Genomic DNA, 19118 nt, shown 5'->3' with positions numbered 1-19118 from the left:
CATTAAGCTTAAGCATTTGATATTTTTAAATGCATTAATTTAATCTTAGATTTAGAAGGATTATCATGATTTAACCCACAGATTTAAACACGACATATAAAAATAAAACAATTTCAATTTTATATACCGTGATTTAACATTTAACCTTCAAGACCTTGAAGGGCCAAAGGAAGGGCTTCAAGCAGGGTTGCCAGATAAAATTTAACGCGTGTCGCAGAACTCACAGTTTGAGATAGCCCAATGTCGCAGATTTTGCCAAACCTTCAAAATAGCCCAAAATCGCAGATCAAAAATATATGACGTCTCTTTTATCGTTTTTCTTTCTTTGTGACTTTATTAAAAGGCAGCTGTTAAGATAGCCCAAAGTCGCAGATTTTGCCAAAAAAGCAGTAAAAACCTGTTTTTTGAAAAGTGGGGTAAAGAAAACAGAAGAACTAAAGAGAAATAATTGTTGGTTAATATAATATTATGAATGGATGCCGTAAAAAAACTAAAGAAGAGCTTCATTGAAATGGTTTGTTTACAAATTCGATTTAATTTTTTTGCTAATCGTTAAAATTTATTTATTTTAAAGTGACTTTAAAAAAGCAATGGATGAAATATGTAGAATTTGTGTAAATAATGTAGACAAAACAAACGCAGTCAATATTTTCTATGAAATTCAAGGGAGAAAGAAAAGTGTGTCTGATATCATAACTGAATGCACATCAATACAAGTAAACTGGCGATTATATTTCAATAAATAAAATTATTAATTACATATTTTGTAGATACTTGATAGTGATATGCTCCCAAAAAATATTTGTTTTAATTGTTGCGAGCAACTTATAGTACTGAGCGATTTCCGACAATTAATAGTCAAATCTGATATACAGTTGAAAGAATATGTTTTACTAGACAGCAAAATTAACGGTACCACCGAAACTAATTTCGAAGGTGCCGATATTAACCCTTTAACTATCGAAATCTGTAGTAGTGCAAATGACGATATAGAAAATAATTTAGAAATCAAAACAGAATGTTTAGATATATCAGAGGATATATTAGATGACAGAATTGATGAAACAAATTGTAGTCAATCAGATGAACAATTTAAAGATAGTGGTGAGACCAATGAAAAAGACTCTAAAAACTCTTTAAAAGTTGATAGTTCTAAGGGTAAACGCAAACGTAAGAAAAATAAGGTATTTTATGTTAATTCAAGTTTGTTTTGAGTGTTTAAACGGTTTAAACCATGTTTAAACTATCTTTTATGTTTTAGGTACATGAATTTACATGTTCAATTTGTGAGAAGGTGGTTCGTGGAGGAGTAAATCGCCTAAAAGAACACATGTTTATTGTTCATACTGATATTAAGCCACATTCTTGCAAGACCTGCAATAAACGATTTAAAACTAAACCACTATTAAGATACCATACTATGGTTCACACTGGGGAAAAACCATACCAATGTGAATTTTGTTTGGAGAGATTTCCGTAAGTTTAATTATTCTACAGGGTCCCAAAATAGTGTGTTGAGCACCTGTAGCTCCTATAATTAAAAATTTAGGATTTTTTTTTTAAGTTGATTGGGATGACTTTTTAAATGGAACCCCATGTATATTATGTTTTTCTCTGTTAATCTTATGGAAGTTAAAATATTTTCCTGAAATACGTCCTAGTTGTATCTGAAACATTTACTTTAAGTTTGGATTTAAACAAAATTCCCTAGTTTTTTATTATAAGAGCTGTACCTTGTACAGGGTGAGTCAACGCTAGAGTAAAATCCATTATCTCATTTGTTTCGAGGTTCACAGAAAAATGTTACAGTTGAGGGTTGGAACCTTTGGTGTTACACAGCAAAGTAAAAACACTAAATCACCACAATACACCAAAACACTTTTACTTTTACACTGGACGCGCGTTTCGCTAACCATGTTAGCATCATCAGCAGATGATTATAAACTAAAGTACAATCTACAATCTTAATTACAACAATTATTAGGCAATCCAAAGGATAAAACACCTCTACTGGAAAGGTCGGGTATTTATGAAATTTCTTGTAAAGGTTGTAATCAGAAATATGTTGGGCAAACTAGAAGATCAATATTAACTAGATGTAACGAACATTTAGCTCAGATAAGATAGGGTAGACCGGATAAATCTTGCGTTTGCCGAACATATTGTTGATAAAGAACATTGTATAGATCTTAATAATTTAAAATTAATTAAACAAGTCTCAAATTACAGGCAATTAGATGCATATGAAAGCATCAGAATTAATAAATGTAAAGATAGTATGAACAAAGACAACAGTCCAATTCCTTCAAGTTCTTTGTTCCTACCACTCTAGTGGCGGAAATCTAACTGTTACGCTCAGTGGGCTCTGACTCGGTTGGCTAGATTTTGCCACGCCCACTAGGTGCCCACTGAGCGAGTATATAAACGCTCAACTTGTAGATTGTACTTTAGTTTATAATCATCTGCTGATGATGCTAACATGGTTAGCGAAACGCGCGTCCAGTGTAAAAGTAAAAGTGTTTTGGTGTATTGTGGTGATTTAGTGTTTTTATTTTGCAGAAAAATGTTAAATATAAAAGTTATAGGGACAGTTAAGATACACATTTTAAAATTATTATAGAGTACACAGGGTGCTTCAAAAATTGTGGTGGATATAGCATATGTTTTTTTTTAAATGCAACACTCTACTTTTTATTTTACTTTTTGATTCTAATGAATAGTTTTTGTAATATTTAAATTTGTTTAAACATTGTAAAAATTATCAGTGGTACCATTGTTTCTGAAGTTGGAGTACCAAAATTTGGTAGGAGAATTTTATAGAGATGAAAAAAAAAGATATTTTAGTTAAATGCTCTAGGGTGTTGAAAATATATTTATGAATTTCAACTACTTAAAATTAAAAAATCTCAAATTTTTTAAATGGTACACCCTATATATTATCATTTTTACTGATAGATTTTACAAAATTTTATTACAATATTTATACATTCATTTAATAATTACCCTATAATATATTAAGAAATTGGAATAAATCTCAAACTATTAAAGATAGGTATATGACATACTGAATAAAAGTTGAAGAGTTTTGGAAAATCTATCAGAAAAAATGATAATATATAGGGTGTACCATTTAAAAAATTTTAAATTTATTAATTTTAAGTAATTGAAATTCATAAATATATTTTGAACACCCTGCAGGGCATCTAACTAAAATATCTTTCATACGTCTTTTTCTATATATCTATAAAATTCTTCTACCAAATATTAGTTGTCCACCTTCAGAAACAATGGCATCACTGGTAATTTTTTACCATACTGCAATCTAACATTTGTTTAAACAAATTTAAATATTACAAAAACTATTAATTTTAGCTATATAACATTGCATATAAAAAAGAAAAAAGTTATGGAATTTTACGCAGAATCTAAAAATAAAATAAAAAATAGGGCGTTGCATTTAAAAAAACATATGTTATATTCGCCACACTTTTTTGAAGCGCCCTGTATACTCTATAATAATTTTAAAATTTGTATCTTAACCGTCCCTATAACTTTTGTATTTAACAGTTTTTTGTAAACCTCGAAACAAAAAATGAGATAATAGACTTTACTCTATCGTTGACTCACCCTGTACAGGGTGGCTCGAATTCGACGCTCATCATTGGGATTTCGGAAACCGTAAGAGATACAGGATCGGTTAAATGATAGAGATGAGCAGAAAATCGCAAACTGCGATTTAATCGCAGCGATTGTAAATTCGCAATCGCAACCTGTGATTCCTTTCCATAACAAACTGCGACTTGCGATTGAAACATATATCTGGCGATTTTGGATTTTTAGGCAACCAATATTACACCAGTTGCGATTTGCAATCGCAGTGGGCACGCGAACGAAGAGCTGCGAACGAAAATCACAGCATTGCGATTTTCGTTTGCACCGGCGGTGCATCGACACGGCACTGAGAAGCCAAACGATGAGCTGGGAACGAAAATCGCAATATTGCGATTCTCGTACGCACCGGCTGGCGGCGGCGCGTCATCAACACGGCAGTGGGCAGGCGAACGAGGAGCTGAACGAAAATCGCAGCTCATCCCAACATTGCGATTGCGATTTTCGTTGGCACCGGCGGCGCGGCATCGGGAGTGGGCACGCCAACGAAGAGCAGCGATTGTGATTTTCGTTCGCAGCTCTCAACACATCGGCCTAGACTAGATCGCAAAATCACATTCGCAATCATGGCCCCGTAATTTTTATGAAGCGTTGGAAAATAGGCTTATATATGTTTATATACCGCATAATATATATGTATAATTTTTTAGTTTTAAATTTTGATAATAGTTTTAGATTTATAATATAATTATGGATTTAGAAGGTTAAAAAATTCTTGTTTTCGGTTATGACTAATTATAGTTACAGTTGCTCCCAGGTAATGATTCAGGTAAAATAATTCATTCAAGGACAGTTTTGGATTCAAATTATAAAAAAATTATCTATTTTTATCCTTTATTTACTAGAAGATATAGAGCACGTAAAAGAAACAGCCCTTTCTCTTTATTATATTTTGTTATATGTATATTATATTATTATAAACATTTTTATAACAATCCATAATATAATATAATTTTCTGAACAATTGTGGATCGGCTGCTATGTTAATTTAAATACATCCTTTACAATCAGTTTTCATTTTAGAGAAATTTCAAATATAATAAAATGTGATATTGTCCTTTTATTTATCTAAAAGTTCGAAAGTTTGCACTTGCACTGGACGGGCCGTATCAAAGCCGTCGGCGTCGGCTTCTTTTGAGTTACATATAAAGAAAATGTTTTTAAAAGAAAAAAAAAGATAAAATAAACAGTTTTTTTTCTCGTTATCTGAATTAAGGTTGGCGGCAACCTTTTTTATAATAAATTTTTCGTTAGTATACCTACAGACTGTCTAAAAGCACATTCGAATATTTTAAACATTTTATGTATTTTTTTCCCTGTTAAATTTATTCGGTTTATTCTTATCAAAAATGTTTAAAAAAGGAAACTAAGTTATTTGTGGTTTGGTTTGGTTTGATTTTTTTTTGGTAATTGATGAAAATTTTAAGTGCAATATGTGTGCAGAGCAAAATATAATAAAAAAACACTTTAAAGGCATATGGCATCGAAACACCCAACAGTTTCTTTGTAAGATTTTATTAAAAAAAAAGTATTCCCCTATTTATTCTGTTTTTTCTCAAAAATTTTGGGATTGAGCTTCCCAGTTTACAGCGTATCAATTTAAAAATATCAAAATCGCAATCGCAGGTTACAGTCGCAGCGATTTACAAATCACGATCGCAGTTTCAACTGCGATTGGAAAATCGCAGTTTTGCTCATCTCTATTAAATGATACTCAATAAAATGCCGTATTGCATTTTTATTTTATTTTGTTTTTTGCATAAAATTTTCTGGTGATGGAATTTTCTGTACGAAACGTCGGCAAATGTCAAAGTGACTATATATATATTGTTTTAAGAGCGATGAAAGGATTTAATTAAGTTGAAAAAAAAATCAGGTCCGTATTTAAAAAAATTAAGTTGATGATGGTCGCCAGAAGCCGAAACGTCAGAGTCAATATTTAATCACACAGAGTTATAGAGCAGATAAAGTGGTCATGAAAATGTGTTTTTCATTTTAAGTTGTCTTAACAAACAAAGCTGGGAAACAATAGAAAACAAAATTGAAAATTCGGTTTTTTTCCGAATATATTCGGAGGTATTCGGAATTTTTCAAAATGCAATACGCCATTTTATTGAGCATCAAATTGCGCAACTTTGTCTCCATTTAACCGATCCTGTATATCTCTTACGGTTTCCGAAATCCCAGTGATGAGCGTCGAATTCGAGCTCATCACTGGGAACCTTGTACAGGGTGGGTCAAATTCGACGCTTTTAAATGGAAACACCCTTTCTATAGAAGATAGACGAAAACTAATATCGGTGTCTGGAGCTCAATTTTTATCAAAAACATGATGGTGAAAACCGCACATCAATATCTGTTACCGTTTCGGAGTTACGGGGTGTTTTTCAAAAATGTGCATTTTTAACAAATCGCTGTAACTTTTTTGCTATGGAAAATTTTGTATTTCTATGAAAACATTTCCAAATCACCTTTTTACGTAGAATTTAATGATTTAAGTATAATTTTTTTAAAATTAATAATTCAAGAGTTGTCAACAGAAAAATTGATTTTTTATTTGGGACACCCCTTATATTTTTAATTAACTGAAAAGAATTTAAAATTACCTATCCAAAAATATAGCACACTTGATATTTTGTTATAATCTCCTTCGAAATACAGAATTTTTAAAAGTTCGCCACTTTTAACTAGTAGGTTTTGGACCCCTTATTGATGATTTGCCCTTAATGGAACTCGAAAACATATTTTTCCAGCAAGACGACGCACCGCCTCTGAACGCTGAAGTTATCAGCAAATTTTTGCAGCCAATTTAAAGAATAATCGAATAGCTAAACAAGATCCCAGCCGTTGGCCGTCGAGGCCGCCTGACTTAGTGCCCATGGGTCTAATCCTATGGATATATTTGCGGAAGAATAAAGGTTCCTTATTCTGTATAATTTAGACAACAATTAGAAATACTTTGCAGTTATGAGAGGGTATCTTCCACCCCCACTGAGTTAATGAATTCCGCGAAAAATGTTCAAAAACTGCCCCGTCTGTCCATAACAGAAGACGGTCGATATGTCGAACACCTGTAGCAAAATCTCATGTCTTGGTTTGCTATTTATTTTTATTGTTATTAGATATAGTTTAAATGTGTTGATGTTGGTTAAATATATTTTAAATTGTTATAAAATTCTGCATCTCTCATAACAAATATTATTTTCGTTTTAATTGATGCTCACAACTTGAATTTTTTGCATTATAGCCGGTGCCGTTCAAAGCCTACTTATTTAAAGCGGGCAAATTTTTATATACTCTATATCTCGAAGAGGAATCGAGCAAAATATCAAGTGTGTTATATTTTTGGAAAGGTAATTTTAAATTCTTTTCAATAAACTAAAAATATACAGAGTGTCCCATATAAAAAATCAAATTTTCTGTTGATAATTATTAAATTATTAATTTAAAAAAAATTATACTTTTGAAAACCAAACTCCGAAACGGTAACAGATATTGATGTGCGGTTTTTACCATCATGTTTTTGATGAAAATTGAGCTCCAGACACCGATATTAGTTTTCGTCTATCTCCTATAGAAAAGGGTGTTTCCATTTAAAAGCGTCGAATGTGACCCACCCTGTACATGTAAATTATATTAATCTTAACCGAATATAGTTGCTGAAAAAAATAATACTTCAGAACTCCTCAAACAGTTTTTCAACACAAGAAGAAGAAACATATAGGCAGCGACAAAAAACACAAATGCGATAGTTGTGAAAACAGATATTCTTCTCCCGGTGAACTGGAAATACATAGAAGGAAAGCTCACACCGGCGAAACGCCCTTCCTGTGCGAATTCTGTAGTAAGAGGTTTGTGAGCGGCCCAAGTTTAAGATTTCACATTGCAGTCGTGCACGAAAAGGTAAGAAATCGATTAAAATTATGGTAGGTATTTGCAAAAAAAATAATGAGTTACTTTCAGGATAAAAAATGTCCAGTGTGTAAAGTGATGCTGAGCCGGTACCTCATAAAAGGCCACCTGCAAAAGCACAAGGATCGAGCGGAGGGCAACAGGAGATTCGTTTGCCAAGTGTGCGGGAAGAGGTTTTTTGCGGCTGAAGGTTTAAGGGTCCACGAGCGAATTCATACGGGCGAGAGGCCGCATACTTGCGAGGTAAATACATATGTTATCTAATATACAGGGTGTCATTGAAATGGTGTAAAAAAAATCGGGGGGTGATAGTACTCCTAAAAATAGTAAAAAAAGTTCCTATAAGTATAGGGCGGAAAATGCATATTAAGGGAGTTAGGGGCACTGAAAGGGTGAACTTAAAAAACGGTTGTTTTAAAATTGTAGGCTTAAAGGACGAGATAAAATTTCGAAAAAAAATCCTCTGCCATAAATTTTGACGCTAAATCAAATGGTGATACTGAAAAATTATTTGGAAAAGCGGAAAGGGTACTTTCTGCAAGGGTAGGGGGTTGTTTCGTGAATAACTTTTTTGAGGTTAATTTTTTTGCAATAGGGGTTCGTTTTTTGAAAACTACATACTTTTTTCTACAAAAAAGGTGCTCTTGTTGCACATCGCCCAGAGCGATGGTTTTCGAGAAAATTGAAGGCAAAGGGTTTGCTATGACAGGTTGCTAACTGGTTAATCAACTTAAACTTATGAAAGTTATGGCGGTTCAAAAGTAACCAAGTAGTTATTAAATAATTAATTGGAAAATCAAAATTTCATCATTTTTAAAACATCTTATTTGCTTTAAAAACGAAATAATCTTTTTTGGTTTTAAAAAAATTTGGTTTTCTCAGTGCCGATTAATACTGAAGAGCAACCATGCCCTAGACACTCTGTGGTAATTTTATAGAACTACAAATTTAGTTTCTTCCGCATCGCCAGACGGCGCAAAAGACATTAAAGTACAGGTTTCTAATTTGTATTATGAAGATGACATGACAGTCTCTATGTTAACTACTGTCTATGGTCTAGTTTTTGTCTAGTTGACAAAATGTTAGTGATGCGTCAAGTTATTTTTAAATCATTATTTAAATAATTATTAATTCAGATATTCCCAGATATTCCTGATTTGTCGGAAAGTTCAGTGATTTGTGTTTATAGTTTGTGTTTTATTAGTTTGTGCATTCTTTTGGTGCATTCTGATATTTACAGTCGATCATCATTTTCGTGTTAGATACTAAACTTTTTTATTAAAGTCATTTTGACATTTTAGAAATAATAATTTATAAACCAAATAAAAAAACAGTTTAATCATAAATAAGTAAGTACATAGTTGGTAATATATAACAGTTAATTAGTAATCTATAATATTTTTACTGTATTATAATTTAGTTGTTAAATCAAAAAAATAGGCGCTATGTGATCTATTGTTGGTGTTTAAAATGTATGTATTTATAATTTTAATTTTGTTGTAATTATGTTACACTTCTAATGATCTAATAAAACATAAAATGGCAGTAAAAAAGTCTATATTTATTATTTTATATTTTACAAGGAATAATTTTGCGCTTAAATAACGTTACCGTTTTAATTAGCGTTAATAAGTAACGGAACACTAAAATTATGTTATGCCAAAACTCTCCATTAGTTTCTTCCGGATCACCAGGTGGCTCTAAATGCCGGACCCATTTGTTTTATATCAGTGTCCAATCTATCTCTAGTACGTGACATTAGTCTATGAGAGCAACTACGGCAACGCATTATTGACTGTTCCAATCAAATTCGGACAGCAACAAGGATATTCCACAGGGTACGCAGATCGTGGAGAAGAAGATCGGATGTTTACATTGAAATGAATGGTGGTCACCAGGCGGATGAAACTGCCATTTGAATTTTGGAAACACGGCGGAGTTTCTGCCAGTAGAGGGATAGATGGCGCTGCATAGAAATTTCATCTAAAGTCCCTAGATATTCATCTAGGGACTTTAATTTCATCATGATTTTATCAAGTCATCCACAGAGTATAGTTTAATTAACAATTCGTTTGATTCTCTGTGGAGTAATTGAGTACTTGGGTAGTTGAAAATATAAATATTTATATAAAATGTTGATAATTTAACAGTGATGTGCTTTGTTACCCTATGAATAAACATTGATATGAAGTTGCTTTCGCCACAAACAATTATAATTAAATAATTTAATAAAAATTTAATTTCTAAGTGACCCGGATCAGTTAGATCAGTAAAATAAATTGAAAAATAAACGTCATTCCATATTTGGCAATGTCTGTCAGTTTCTGTGAAGTGGAAGTGAATTGTGATTTGTTTTTATGGGAATATTTTACGGATTTTTGCGAATTTAGAGTATTTTGGACGATAGGATTGTGAAATTTAAAAGCCAAGTACCGTATGATCGAAAAAAAATGGCGTCCAGTTGGCTGGGAAATGAAGATCGCTGTCATTTTAAATGTAAATTTATATGGGAAATGCCATCGATCGTCATTTTCCAGCCAACTGGACGCCGTTTTTTCTCGATCATACGGTAGTTTAATATATAAGATTAATTAATCCCTGTGATAATTTTTATGAAATTTCTCACAATCAAAATTCTTTGCAACAAAATGGCTGTCTCAGAAATTTGGAAGATCATTAATTTTAAAGTTTTATTTAAGTGTATTTATATCGAATCAAGAATTTTTATAACATATTAAAAGCTTAATTTTAAAGGTTGTGCAGTAATTTATGTAAGTGTACGCTTTTAGATAAATATTAAATATACAAATTTGCAAAGACAAACAAGTAATTTTAAAAAGATCATTTATTTATTTAAACGAGTATAATCATTAATCATTAGGTTGAAAATATATTTGTATTTACTTATTTATATATTTTCTATACCCTTGTATTATTTATAAGCCCTATATGTCCTGTTTTATTTGAAAAAAAAATGCTTCGAGTCATCGAGAATAGATTTAATAACAATTTTGTCCCTTGGCTTTGTGTATTATATAATGTGAATTGTAAGATGTTTCTATTTGAATAGGTCATTAAAGTTGAGATTAAAGTTATACCAAATTATATTCACGGTAACTATATGTCTTTTATATAATGAATTATTTATTTATAATTTATAACCTTTTTTATAATTACTTATAACTGATTGTATAAATTCTGATAACTTTTATATATACTTGTATAGTGTTGAATGTGTTATATGTAATTTTATTAACAATGTTATAATAAAATAATCAAGTTACAAATTTTTCGTGTTTTATTCTAATTTCAGGGATAATTTCAACCTAGATTATTAATTTATTTGTATCAAAATACATTATTTTTATTTTGTAAAATGTTTTGTTACAAATAAGTTCATAATCTAGATTGAAATTACCAAATATAAGTAAAAAATTTATGAACTGGCAGTAAAGGTCCATTTAAAAATACGGCGCGAACTTTTAGTTCTGCCAGTAGCCCGCTTGGATCGCGTCTAGAGATCTCTAACAAGAGTCTAATATGATGTAAATGGTTATATTTAAAGCCATATTTCTTCTGTTTTCTTAAATACATTATGTGTTTTCTAAAGCTTTAACTTATTATAACCTCACCTCATACCTTTGACATTTGAAAGTTACATACATATGTTACATAAACTACACTCTCTACATAAACTACATTAACTACATGTAATGTAGATTATGTAGTTTTTAAAATTAACATGTAGTTTTCCGAACCCTGGTGACGAGTACCAAGCGACGAACGCAAGCGATCCTAGAATGAAATAAATTAAAATCCGATTTTAATGTGACCTACTCGATAAAAACCTCGTAAAAAGCCGAGCGAATTTTCTACATACATTGTAGGTAGTAAATTTATACGACGCCGTATATACCGGGTGCGTCACAAAAGTGGCTCATCCCTATAACTTTTTTATTTTTTTAGATAAAAAAATGAGATTTGGTGTGGTAGTAAATGACATAAATTAGGATTGATTGACGTATTCAATTGTTTTCTGTCACTTCCTGTTTCACCGGAAATGACTACAATTTTTGATTTTTAAATGGCACCCTCGGTATTTTTTTAATCTATTCGATAGAAAATGACATTCTAAATAGAATGTCGTATCATATGTCAACTTTTGACATATTCGCTCAAAAACAAATTGTATTTTAAATCTCAATCTTTTGCCAAGGAGCCTTGGAAAAATAGATTTGATCGTCTAATGTTTTTAGTGTCTTGTCCTTGCCGGTTAAAAGATTCCCAAATCGTATTTTTGATCATATCTCATTTTTTTTCAAATGGAACGAGGGTGGCTCGTTAGTATATTTCGAAAAAGATTTTTTTTACGAATAATTTGATACCACACACATGGTACTTCGAGTTAAATTGTCGTTATGAACCGCATGTTACAATTTCAAATAAACCATATGCGAAAATGTCAAAAGTTATTGACATGTGATATGTCATTCGTAATAAAGTAAAAAAATACCGAGGATGCTATTTAAAAATCAAAAGTTCTAGTCATTTCCGGTGAAACCGGAAGTGACCAAAAACAATTGAATATGTCAATCCCAATTTATGTCATATACTAACATACCAAATCTCGTTGTTTTATCTGAAAAAATAAAAAAAGTTATAGGGGTGAACCAATTTTGAGACGCACCCGGTATAATATTCCATTAAAGAAAACTACAATTTTAGTGTAAAAATACATATATTTGATATTATTTTCTGAAAAATATTGGTGTGAAAATGTGAACACTGTTGAGCATGTTCAGAACTATTGTCACCCTGTATATTATTTCATTACGGTGGATCACGTGGATTAGAAATACTTACTCTATTGTGTTTTAGATCTGCGGCAAGTCGTTTAATCAGAAAGCAGGTTTCAATACGCACAAACGAGTGCACAGTGAGGTCAGGGCTTACGCGTGCGAATTATGTCCAAAATTGTACAAGAACAAGCGAGAACTTCAAATGCACTTGAAAAACAAGCATCCAGATAGAAGCAAACCAGATTTAAACATTTAAACAAGAAATAAACTAATTTTTAGCAAATTTACTTTTATTTATATTCACGTTTTATAAACTTCTTTTTTTTTGTTCACCCTGTTCAAATGTATATTACGTATTTACGATAAAATTATTTTTTATACATACTTACCTTTGTTTGCGTTTTGTTGCAAAAATTAGATGCTAGAGATATATATCTACCTACTGTGTAGTTATTCCAAAAATATAAACAAAATTTCGTCAAGTTTTGTGATTAAATTATTTTTACCTCTTTACTGATTTCACATACATATTTTAAATGTATTTTAATAAAAAAAAAACATTAAAGATACATTTTAAATTTTATGATATACAGGGTGTTTTAAAAAACATTTGCCATCTCTCGTGGGGAGATTCCTCAACTAAAAATAAGATTCATTTTTCATATCAACATAGGTCCCATTCTGCTTTGTTTCGTAGCTACAGAGTGTTCAAATCTTAAATAATCTTTCGATTTATTATAATTTTCTTCCAAGTACTTTTATCGATTCTAATGAAACTTTTGGGGTAAAAGTTACTATAAGTGCTACATATTGTAATGCTAAAAAAGTCTCGATATATTCATCAGTGACGTGCATACGAGTTATCATTGGAATATTTAAGAAAAAAGCATGTGCGCCACTGACTTTTTTCTTTTGATATCAAAATTGCGTAGGGCGTTTAATCCCAATTAAAAGTTATCTCTTGTTATTTGGTCCATTATGGCCTCCTATCTCATCAAGGAGGCCAAAATGGACCAAATATCAAGAGACAACTTTTAATCGGCATTAAACTGCTTACTATTTCGCTAACTTGCACTATTTCGCTAACAAGAGAAAAAAGTCAGTGGCGTACATGCTATTTTTAGAAAAATATTTCATTGATAACCCATATGCACGTCCCTGGTGAATATGTCGATACTTTTTTATCTTTAAAATCATTCGAAACCCTAACTTGGAAGAAAATTATAATAAATAGAAAAAATATTAAGACTTTAACACCCTGTAGCTACCAAACAAAGCAGAATCGGACCTATGTTGGTATTAAAAATAAATCTCTTAACGTGAGGAATCTCCACATGAGAGATGGCACATATTTTTTGAAACACCCTGTATCAATGCCTTGTGCTTGATGAATATGAATAACAGGGATGGGCGTGTAAAAAACCAACAGACTAGAATCAGGGTTGGGAAGACTACATGTTACTTTTAAAAACGACATAAACTACATTACATGTAGTTTATGTAGAGGGTGTAGTTTATGTAACCGGTATGTAACTTTCAAATATCAAAGGTTTGAGGTGAGGTTCAGAAAAAATCTGGCTTTAAATATAATATTTACATCATATTATCTCTATTACACCTCATACAAATGAAAATTATTCATAATAACAATACATAGTTTGTTAACGTAGTTTTCATGTAGTTAATGAACGGAAAAAGACGTAGTTTTTAAAGAAAAACTACACGTACTTAATCAGGTAAATTACGTCTTAATTAACTACTTCCGAACCCTGACTAGAATGACTAGATTTTCGTGATCACAAAGTTTTCTACGTTTTATAAAAACGTAACGAGGTATATCTGTAATTTGTAAAGAAATATTTCATTATATTTGATCTATTTATTGATATATGTTTTATCTTGCGTAGATTTCTAAACGTAAAAAAATGGCTCATAAATGCCCATACTTGACGTAGGCTGGTTTAAATTTTGAGTTGTCGATGTCGATGCCATAAAAAAACATAAGAAGAAGAAGAGTTTTTGTTTTTGAAACGGTTTGTTTACAAATAGTTTTTTTGCTATATTCATTAGTTTATTTAATTTAAACAAGTAATGGATGAAATATGTAGAATTTGTGTTAAAAATGTAGACCAAACAAACGCAGTCAATGTTTTCTGCGAAATTCAAGGGAGAAATAAAACAGTTTCTGATACCATAACTGAATGCTCATCAATACAAGTAAACTCACGGTTATATTTCAATAAATAAAATTATCAATTACAAATTTTGTAGATACTTGACAGTGATATGCTCCCAAAAAATGTTTGCTTTAAGTGTTGCGAGCAACTTATAGTACTGAGCGATTTCCGGCAATTAATAATCAAATCTGATATACAGTTGAATGAATATGTTTTACTAGACAGCAAAATTAACGGTACCACCGAAACTAATTTCGAAGGTGCCGAGATTAACCCTTTAACTATCGAAATCTTAGTAGTGCAAATGATAATATAGAAAATAATTTAGAAATCAAAACAGAATGTTTAGATATATCAGAGGATATATTAGATGACAGAATTGATGAAACAAATTGTAGTCAATCAGATGAACAATATAAAGATAACGAGATCAATGAAAAAACCTCTAATAACTTTTTAAAAGTTGATATTTCTCAGGGTAAACGTAAACATAAGAAAAAAGAGGTAGTTTCTGTCAAATCAAGTTTGTTTCCAGTGTTTAACCTATTTCTTGTATTTTAGGAACATGAATTTACATGTTCAGTTTGTAAGAAGGTGGTTTGTGGAAGATCAAATTGCCTAAAAGTCCACATGTCAACGGCTCATTCTATTGTTGAGCCACATTCCTGTGAGATTTGCAACAAAAAATTTAAAGAGAAATTTCAATTAAGATACCATACCACGATTCATACGGGTGAAAAACCATACCAATGTGAAATTTGTTTAGGGAAATTTAGGTAAATTTCGTTCTACATTATGTATAATAAATTATAGTATTCTTAACCGAATATAGTTGCTGAAAAAATAATACTTTAGAACTCCTCAAGTCCTTTTTAACCACAAGCAAAAGAACCATATAGGCAACGACAAAAAACACAAATGCGACAGTTGTGAAAACAGATATCCTTCTCCCGGTGAACTGGAAATACATAGAAGGGACGCTCACACCGGAGAAAGGCCCTTCCTGTGCGAATTCTGTAGCAAGGGCTTTATAAGTGGCCCAAGATTAAAATCTCACATTGCAGTCGTACACAAAAAGGCAAGAAATCGATTGAAATCGTTGTATTTCCGAAAAAATTACTGTTATTTGCAGGATAAAACGTGTCCAGTGTGCAAGTTGGTGATCCACAGGTACTTTTTCAAACAGCACTTTCAAAAACACAAGGATCAATCGGAAGGCAACAAGAGATTCACTTGCGAAGTGTGCGGAAAGAGTTTTTTTGCTCTTCCGAATTTAAAGCTGCACGAGGTGATTCATACAGGGGAAAGGCCGTGTACTTGCGAGGTAAATATGTTATTACGATAATTTTACAACCGATATACGGGGTGGTTCGGAGTGTATTCTAAAAAATTATGTAGAAAAGTTATTTGTCGTAAAATGCTTCGTTTTGAAGATACAGGGTGTAGAAGTTTAATTTTTATTTCGATTTTTTCCAATATAAATTTAAAAAAATATTTTTTTTACCGGTAGCAAGTAGTGTTTTACGAGTAAAAAATAGTTTTTTTAAGTGTAACAAATAGTTTTTTACACGTAAAAAATATGTTTTTTCTGCGTAAAAAAGTTTTTTTAACAGAAACGATAAGTTTCTGACGCGTAAAAAATAGATTTTTACGCGTAACAAGTAGTTTTTGAAGCGTAAAAAATAGTTTTTTTTGCGTAAAAATGGTTTTCTTCCTGTAATAAATAGTTTTATACGCGTAAAAAATAGTTTTCTACCAGTAACAAATAGTTTTTTACATGTAACAGTTTCATTCGCGTGAAATAAAAATAGTTCTTTACGTGCAAAAATGGTTTTTTACACGAAATATTTTGATTCACTTTTACAAAATTTGTATTAAATATCAATATTTTTGATAATGATAAAAAATATTCTAATATTTGAGGGGTGGTTTCACTCCCTTAGAATTCGAGTTTCGAAAAATCCATTCTTATCCAACCTCTACACCCTAAAGTCAATCCGTTTTCCAAAAATCAGCTTTTTACGTCAAGCGCTTTAAGCAGGATCGTGATTAATCAATGACCAGATTTTTCGAAACACCCTGTATACATTTTTAAAAAATCTTATAATATGTAAAAAAACAAAATAAAATATACGTGTTTAAGCGTTTTTTCGGAAACTTGACCGTCTTTTAAATAAAAAATATTGTAATATTTGAGGGGCGGTTTCACCCTCTTGGAACTGGAATTTCGAAAAATCTTACCCTTCTTATCGAACCTCTACACCCTAGAATCAACCTGTATGCCAAAATTGAGCTTCTTACGTTGAGTGGTTTGAGCAGGGTCGTGATTATATTATAATTATAACAAGTAACCACAAATGGCAAAAAATAATTATTTATTTTACTCACACCACTGACACTAGCAGTAGATTGTGTTTGTCGCCGATTATATGCCCCGGCCTGTCCAAAATTCAGTCCCAGCATCTTTTATCTTCGTCTCTTCAACGCTAACCGCGTCGATCTCGCCTATCTCTTTCTCACAGGACTGATTGTTGAACGGGCCGGGAATCTACGAGCTTGCGACGTTACTAATTGACATCTTGAATCTTGATAGAAACTGCAGACCCAAGGATACTATAGAGATAAGGATAGTTCGATTCCTATCTTTCTGCACTGTCAGTTTTTTTACGTCATCTGGGGATCGAGTTGAAGTTGGCGCTAAAGATTTTAGACAGTGACTGTTATTTTTGCATTTGACGGACGAGCGCACAGTGCGTTGGAAGATAAATTTAGCGGGACAAAAGCCTTTGGTTAGAAATAAACCAAAAAATGTGTACTGTAAGAATAAATAGTAGACATTCCAATTGATATAAAAATGCATGAATATTCTTTGTATTTCGATACATTTTTATCAACCAAATTTGGTCGTTTTCTGCTCAGCAAGGCAAAGATCATACGAAAACAAAATATTTACAAGTGCTTATACATTTTATTCCAAAGCCAAATTATGTTGAAGATTGCCAAACGTATGTACTTTTCTACTGTACGTATATTATTTGTTAAAATCCTTCGTGCCTTTGTTCTGCAGATATCAAACTTTCACTTTTTTTCAAATATCGATATATTGAATGATGTAGATTTTTTGAGTTACCAATAGTTACCAACACAGGTAGTCACAGTCACAGGGAGTTCAAGCTTAACAGGTGAATGCCCAAAAAGTTTCATTTCAATCGGATAGTATAAAAACAAAACAACTCCATCAAAAGGCACTGAGCTTAAAAAATTGTCTTAGATACTTACTATATATGAATTTACAATTACCGAGTGTTAAAATTAAAATATCTATCTTAATTAATATTTTTAAAATAAAATATAATTTTTTAAAATAAAATATAGAGGGTGTCACAAGATTATAAAGTAATTAAAAAATAACTGCTAAAGAGTTTTTTGTAAGTATTTCACCTGATATCATAATTTTATGTATTTGGCAATAGTTTACAATACGGTTTTTGTGTGTCCTGTACGAATAATATCATAGTTTTATTATCTTGTATTTATTTATTAATAAATGAAGTTGTTAATAAATAAATAAATTTAACCATATAGTTGCTATATATTAGACCATTTGCTACGTTCTTAGATTTTAAGTCCCAAACATTGCTCTTGAGATTTTGTCCCGCTAGAATAACCATCCGCCGCACTGTGGAGCGCTGGTCAGCGCGTGACGTAGCATTCCACGGCGACTACGACAGCGGCGATTTGACGCTATCGAACAGTCCTTTAGAATATATACAGTCCTTGCTGCAGACCTGCCGCTTCTTTTGCGTGTTTTTAATGGAACAAGTCGAAAAAAACGCTTCAAAAAGCGTTTGACGCGCAAAAAACACTGTCTGTGTTGTTGCCGTGGGCTTAGATGGCTTACAAATACTTACTCCATTGTATTTTAGATCTGTGGCAAGACGTTCAATCAGAAATCCGCCCTAACTATACACAAACGAGTGCACAGCGAAGTCAGGGCTTTTGCGTGCGAATTGTGTCCGAAATCGTACAAGTACAATCAACAGCTTCAAATACACATGAAAAACAACCATCCCAATAGGAGCCAACTAAATGTAAACGAGAAATAACGCATTTTTATCTAATTTACTTTTTTTACATGTTTTTTTATTCACGTTTTACGAACTTTTTTATTTGTTGAATGACATTCTCCATATAATTTTACATATAAAATGACAGCGACATTTCGTAGCCGTCGCCGACGCCGTTTTTTTTTCGATCATATTGTATATATTACGTATTTACAATAAAATTATTTATACATACTTACCTTTGTTTTCATTTTGATTATGGAGATTTCGATCCCCGGCAGAGTTAGAACCTGGTTAGAACTTTTTTATTTTTTACAGCTGTTTTTATTCTCTTAGAGCTGTCGGCAACAGCGATCAAAATACGCCGTAGGTCAATCAGAAGCCAGAGATATGCCTAGAATGTAGAATGTTTAGGAGGGGAATTGATCATTGCGACCTTACAGATCTATTGTGTGTTCCCCTTTTTTGAGTTATAACGAGTCCCGGGGTTTTAA

At 31.7% G+C, this 19118-nt stretch overlaps 1 protein-coding gene across 1 annotated transcript; it reads left to right on the top strand.

Annotated features, from left to right (window-relative positions):
• Nucleotides 1-13: 13 nt before the first annotated feature.
• Nucleotides 14-18858, top strand: LOC115875256 (zinc finger protein 26-like). The gene is made up of 10 exons (XM_030890679.1): nucleotides 14-514; nucleotides 575-716; nucleotides 771-1184; nucleotides 1262-1476; nucleotides 7350-7572; nucleotides 7633-7824; nucleotides 15119-15333; nucleotides 15413-15635; nucleotides 15690-15881; nucleotides 18484-18858. The coding sequence occupies exons 2-10, from the start codon at nucleotides 591-593 to the stop codon at nucleotides 18661-18663; spliced, it is 1980 nt and encodes a 659-aa protein (XP_030746539.1). The 5' UTR covers nucleotides 14-514; nucleotides 575-590; the 3' UTR covers nucleotides 18664-18858.
• The last annotated feature ends 260 nt before the right edge of the window (nucleotides 18859-19118 follow it).

This window comes from Sitophilus oryzae, unplaced genomic scaffold, assembly GCF_002938485.1.
Source record: "Sitophilus oryzae breed Bouriz unplaced genomic scaffold, Soryzae_2.0 scaffold_1356_pilon_pilon, whole genome shotgun sequence".
Lineage (NCBI taxonomy): Eukaryota > Metazoa > Arthropoda > Insecta > Coleoptera > Curculionidae > Sitophilus > Sitophilus oryzae.
The sequence above is the reverse complement of the archived record's forward strand: the minus strand, read 5'-3'. Positions and strand labels throughout refer to the sequence as shown.